At 32.5% G+C, this 6,483-nt stretch overlaps 1 protein-coding gene across 1 annotated transcript; it reads right to left on the reverse strand.

Annotated features, from left to right (window-relative positions):
- Positions 1–174: 174 nt before the first annotated feature.
- Positions 175–1,807, reverse strand: LOC106789144 (pyrimidodiazepine synthase-like). Its single transcript, XM_014753106.1, has 5 exons — positions 1,509–1,807; positions 1,330–1,435; positions 985–1,228; positions 560–781; positions 175–470 (listed from the first exon to the last, which is right to left on the reverse strand). Exons 1-5 carry the CDS (start codon positions 1,531–1,533, stop codon positions 348–350), a joined length of 720 nt encoding a protein of 239 aa, XP_014608592.1. The 5' UTR covers positions 1,534–1,807; the 3' UTR covers positions 175–347.
- Between the last annotated feature and the right edge of the window lie 4,676 nt (positions 1,808–6,483).

The raw sequence follows: 6,483 nt of genomic DNA on the forward strand, positions 1-6,483 counted from the left end.
TGTACTTATACATTCCATATAAATAATATCAATAATATTAAAGCAGATCAAATGTATTTATATATAATATTAATAATAATGTATATATAATATATTTATATATGAAATTGCATAATATCGATATACATTTATATTGCTATACACTTATATCGATATACACTTATAAGCGCTGTATATGTTGTAACCTTTTATTTATATATTATATAAATGCAACATCATACTTTGATTTAGTATTGAACAAATTTCTATACTTTGTTTTTTAAGTTAGTTATAATTATAGTTTAATCATTGAAACTTATGAGTTCAATTTTCGAGACTTTTAGTATAGCGAATTTGTTTGGAAAAAATTAAATCAAATCATATTGAGCCATTCCTGCAAGTCGACTACGCGTATATTTAGCATGTATTTCAGCATCCAAATAACTTCCTTTAACCGCAGAATCTTCTTTCATAGCACTCCTCCATTCGAACTATGTAGAAATAAAATATATATATGTGTAAATAAAATATAGTTTCAATATACAGATATTTCGTAAGAAACTAGAATCCTTTAGCTTACCAGTCTTAGAAAACGTTCTCGAGATATTGTGAATTCATCTCCACGCAAGATCCTAATAATATCAGCTCTTTCACACCATGGCCAGATCATCAGATCCAACATGCCAGGTGAAGAACCTCCAAAGAATGGAGTTCTTCTTTTAACTAATTCTCTATCAAAAAATTCAAGACTGGCAAGCGCTTCGTTAAATATATCACAGTCTACCGTTGTTCCAGCATATAACTGTAAGAATGTCGATAAAATTAAAATTCATACAAAGTAAGAAAAACAAAACAACAATTAAATAAAATTAATAGCAGTATTTTAGGATTACGATTAAAAAAATCAATTAAAAGAAATATTAAAGAATAATGTCAAATAAATATAAGAATATAACAGTGAAAGTAAATAATCAAACATAAAAATAATAACCACTTTGTAAAAACCTTGTACATATTGGTAATAACTCCATTGAATTTTTCGATCAACAATTTATCTTTAGCCTTGGTTAAAGGATTCAGTGGATACAATTTATTTTGTGGATAAGCTTCATCCAAATATTCAGTTATTATAAGACTTTCATGCAATACTTCGCCTCCATTTAATTCTATACAAGGAACTTTTCCACAAGGATTTTTCTCTAACAGCCATTCCGGTTTCTGGGTTAAATTAACATAAACAACGTCGTATCTGTAAGAAATAATATATGCGTATATATTAAAACAAAAAAATACTATGTAATCATTGACGAAAATGTGTTAATTTAATTTTTTTAAATAAATTATATGTACGGAATTTTTTTGGCATCTAAAACGAGATGAACTCTTTGGGCATATGGACAAAAACGCATGCTGTACAAACGAATTTTTCCAGGAACGATGGGTGGACAAATTGATCCTATAAAAAATTGTATCATATATTACACGCCTTTTCTTCTATCTATTTTAATTCTATTTTATTTTCTACTTACCTGTGCTCAAATGTTTCGTACTCATTTTAGATGATTCAATGAATTATAATCACAATGTATACTCTTTCAATGATTTTATGTCACAGTTGACAATTCTATCGTACGAAGCGAATCGTTTGAAATAAGTATCGATAACTAGAGTCTGCAGGTAGACATTGCTCAGAAACATACGACGTGGTGTTTGATATTTCGTCGCTAAGTGTACTCATACGTGAATGTATGTGTTGGACGATTACTTCATGCCCATATCACGCATTATCACATATAAAAACTAGAAAATGTAATCTTTGTCTCTCTTAATGCTTATGTGTGTATATATATATATATATTTATAATATTTATTATTCATTAATTAAACATTTCATTTTTTAATAAACTACAAAATATAATATATTCGTCATACCATACAATATATTTTTATTCATAAATTCTCATAATAATGTTTTATTATATTAATGAAAATGTTTAATTATAGGAATTTGAAGATAAATATAAAAAAAATATGATATTATTCTCAAGATAATAAAACTGAATTATCATATGAAAATTGTTTTACCGATCGTAGATAATCTTAATTATAACGTTGCGCACTCTATGAGTCATGTTTTTATCTACGACTAGTTTCTTACCAAATATTTGTAATGTCGTATATAAGAAAAATAGTTAATGATATAATAGATACATTTTCTTTTTGTATTTATAAAAAATATCAAGGAATTATCATTGTGAAATTGGATCTTTGAATAATGTAAAAACGGCGCCAAAATGTGATTGGTTGTTAGAATGCAAGGATCTGCACAATGAGAGGTCGCTCGTAGTCCTATAAGATTTGATATTAGATAGTGATTGGATTACAATCTAGTTTCTTAATATCGATTTTATCGATCGACCATTAGTATTTTTTCCCGCTAATATTACGAAAATTAAGCAATTACCACGTGATTCAAGGAAGCAGAAGAGATCGTGCAACGGGAAGGAAAGCATCGAGCTCCTCTGCATTCGAATTTTTTTCAAACTACGAAGGATATTTTTAGTGTAAGAATAAATCAAACGAATAATAATATTTCTTGTTAATGTAAAAAAGTAATTGAATTAAAGTTTAACCATAAAGTGTTATAAAATGAACGCAAACCGAAGAAACTGGATATCTTTCGAGGTTAGACGAAGTATTCGAATAATCTCCAAGTGGGGAATAAAAGTAAGTGATTTTTTTAATTGGAAAGATAATAAATCAAATGATCGTTATTAATAACTATGATTTCTGAAAGTAAAAGAAAGAGAAAAAATATTTGCAGCTTATTTTGCCTGCTCGAATTTAATAAGCGTTACAGAAATTATGTATTTTAAACAAGTTTTTTTAAATATGGCGGTGTCGTATTAGATTAAATTCTAGTTACTGTTCGATCGGTTATAATAACAAGATTATTCATTATTTATCTATTTTTTAATCAATTTCTTAAATTACTAATGGTAATAAAAAAATATACGTGATTGAAATTCGATTAAAGTGGATCGATTGCTTAACAGAATTTATTTATCTCTCAAAACAGCCGAGAATTACTATCTGCAAATGCGCATTACATTTTATGGAAATACTATATTTTAACGTAACATCCGATCGATGCTACTAACATATAATCACATTTCCATTTTAAAGTTTCCAAAAAAAAAAACAGAACTGAAAGGTCATTTATAGATGTCCTCTTGATGCACGTGGTAGCATTCGAGTAGTTTTGCATCCTCGTTTCAGTCCTCGACACGTGTTATTTTCGGCGAATATTATCAATATATTTCTATAGGAAAAGAAATCAATAAAAATGAAACAAAATATACGAATATTCGAGGAGTTAAAAAGAAATTTGCAATGATTTTAAGATTAAAATCAAATAAACAAAAAAAAAGTCAAATGTAATTTGTTTTAGTCGAGTTATTGGATGGTCAACGTAGAGAAACTTATTTCCTCGACTGTCCTCAGGTGGTCAGAATGAGGAAACCAATGGCTTGTGTATCTTGATTGTTTCTTCCTAAAATAGAATTTCTTTTTTTGTTTATATTTTGGCGAATGGAAGAATAGAGATATTGGTTATAAGTTAGTAGAGAGAGAGAGAGAGAGTTATTATATGGTAGTAGGTAATACAAATAAAAATTTGAGTTGGGGTAGTAAGTAAATATACAGGTAGGAGTTTGGTAAATGGGGGGTAGAGGAAAGAAAAAAATAATAGGGAAGCAGGAGTAGACAAAACAGGATAGCTTGTAGATGATAGGAAGGGTAGGAATAGATAGAAAGGAAAATGAGTATTGGAAGGATACGTAGGTGGTGTTCAAAGTAACAACACAACGGAATTGCGAGAAGGTGACGAGTAGAGAGAAGTTTTCGGTGTGTTCTTGGATTGAGAAAAATGGTGAGGGTGGGGGCTAATGGGAGGAAAAGGAAGTAGGGTAGGAAAGGTATGGTGAAGGAAAGAGAGTGAGTAGAAGGTAGAAGGTTATGAAGAAGGTGGAGGTGAAAGAGGAGTAGGCGAAGGTGTAGGAGGAGGAGGATGGCAGAAGGTGGAAGAGCGCGGGCGCTGATTGGTAGCAGAATCGATTAGCCGAGCCGAGCTAAACCTCCGGCAATGTGGCAGCTTCGGCGACGCCACGAATTTCCCGAATGGAGGTTTCCCGTTGGGGCGGTCCCGAACCTAGGGAGGAATACCTCGCTCTTCTCCATGGCAACCCGACCAATTCGCCAACCGCCGACAACCAAGGCTGACCTATCGTGTTCTTTCTTTTATTTCTTCTTTTTTTCTTTTTTTTTTTTTATTCTTTTTCTCATCATCTCCCTCACCCACCTTCCCTTCTCATTCTTTCTTTCTTTCTCTACAGCTCCTTTGCCTTTTCTCCTTCTGTCTCTTTTTCTCTTTCAGGTATGGTAAAAAGAAAAGAATGAGAGAGAGATAGAGAGATGAGAGAGAGAGAGAGAGAGAGAGAGAGAGAGAGAGAGAGAGAGAAACAAAGATACACATACCTATATACACAACTTTGGACACTGTACTGTTCACATTGATTTTGCCGACGACTGATACAACCCCGTCGGCACGTTTAATTAGAACATGGCGACTTTAATACAAGCGCACGACAACAAGAACAACAACAGCGTCCCCTCTTTCTCTCGCATATTCCTTTACTTTATTTTTTGTTTGTTGTTGTTGTTGCTTCTTCTTCTTCTTCTTTGTCTTCTTTTTCTTCTTCTTCCATCTTCATTTTTTCGCTTCCTCACTCTCTTTTAATTTTATGGTTTTTTTTCTTTATCTTCCTTCCCACCTGTCCGTAGTCATAGCCATTGCATACACGTTGCAGCCAGCCGCTTGTTTCCTGACCTTTGAGTCTCTTTCCTTCCTTTGCATGCATACGGGTGTTCTCTATGTGAATTTACTTTTCTTGCTGCCTTGCTGTGAGAGGGGTCGCTTATCTACCTAACCTAACGCGGTCTACGCTAGTGCCAGACATCCTCGCCGCCATTGCATCTATCATTGTCATCGTCGTCATCATCATCATCATCCTCATCATCATCATCATCATCATCATCATCATCAACGCCGTCATCGTTATCATCGGCTTTCCACCATTTTTAAAAATCACGCCCACTCTCCTACGACTCGGAGAGAGACATACACACATACACACACACATGATAAAAGTATACATCACATTCGTTCGATTCGATTTCAACGTTGCATTCTCTCTCTTTCTCTTTCTCTCCCTCTCTCTCTTTTTCCTTCTTTCTTGCTTGCTACATACACACGTACACACACTTTCATGTATTCTCTCTTTCTCTCTCCCTCTCTCTCTCTTTCTCTTTTTTTCTATTTCACATGGACAATCACCCACACACCCACTCGCGATCTAAATCTAATTCGTCTACGTTTCTACGTGTCTACACATGAAAACACCCTATCTACACGAGCGTTTCTCCGACATTCCATGGAATCCTATCGAATATTGCCAATCATTTCGGAACGAGAAGCCATCTTTTTATTTTTTTGTTCTTTTCTTTTTTCTCTTTTTTCCTAAGTTATCTTTTTCTTTTTTTATTATTATTATTATTATTATTCTTTTTCGTCTTGTTTCGATATCGTGTGTTACCCTATCGTTAAATATTATTACACCATAAAGCGATTCTATGGATTGTACGGAGGAGCAGCGTTATTCTTGTTAGTTTTGATCATTAAAATTAATTCTATAAATTGCCTCTTAATTCTCTGTTTTGTTTGTTTGTTATTTTTGTTTCATTTTCTTTTCTTTTTTCGGATGGTATATTGTACAGCATACACGATTTTCGTAATTTAACGCTTCTATGACAGAGGTACATCGTTTTTTGGACAAAAAATAGGCTAATAATAAATCTAACATATGCAAAATGATTATCTTAGGTTTTTTTTGTTTGCGAAGGGGGAGATTTTTGCGAAGACAAATTGGACCAGAAGGCTAGGGTTGTGTGGGTGGTAAGGAAGGGTCGTAGGTTGTTTTTTAGACGAATTATCGGCGTTCGGCGTTCTTCGACGAAGGGCTAACAATAATCCTTGAGCCTCTCACCGAAATCGTTATCGTCCTCGATTTTATTGTTGTTGTTTTTTTTTTTCATTTTTGCATAGATAGAGTAGCCACACACTCGTATTGAAGGATTTGTTTTATTGAAAAACATCGTTTAATAGAAAATATTTATTACTCTTTTTCTTTTCTTTATTAATTTTTGTTCTTTCTTTCTTTCATTCATTCAAGTTCAAGGAACTAGAACGACCATTAATTGTTGGTTCTTGGAAAATAATTAATCGCGCTAAGAAAAAAAATCATTGATTTCCTTTTTTTCTGGATTCTTTTTCTCTGCATAATTATTATATTTATATATATATACATATATATATAAATATACGTATATACAATTGTAATAATAAACACGTAAAATCAGATGAGAAAGAATCGATGTTAACTCGCT

The sequence above is a fragment of the Polistes canadensis genome, unplaced genomic scaffold (genome assembly GCF_001313835.1).
Source record: "Polistes canadensis isolate GaletaPanama2010 unplaced genomic scaffold, ASM131383v1 scaffold_165, whole genome shotgun sequence".
NCBI classification, from domain to species: domain Eukaryota; kingdom Metazoa; phylum Arthropoda; class Insecta; order Hymenoptera; family Vespidae; genus Polistes; species Polistes canadensis.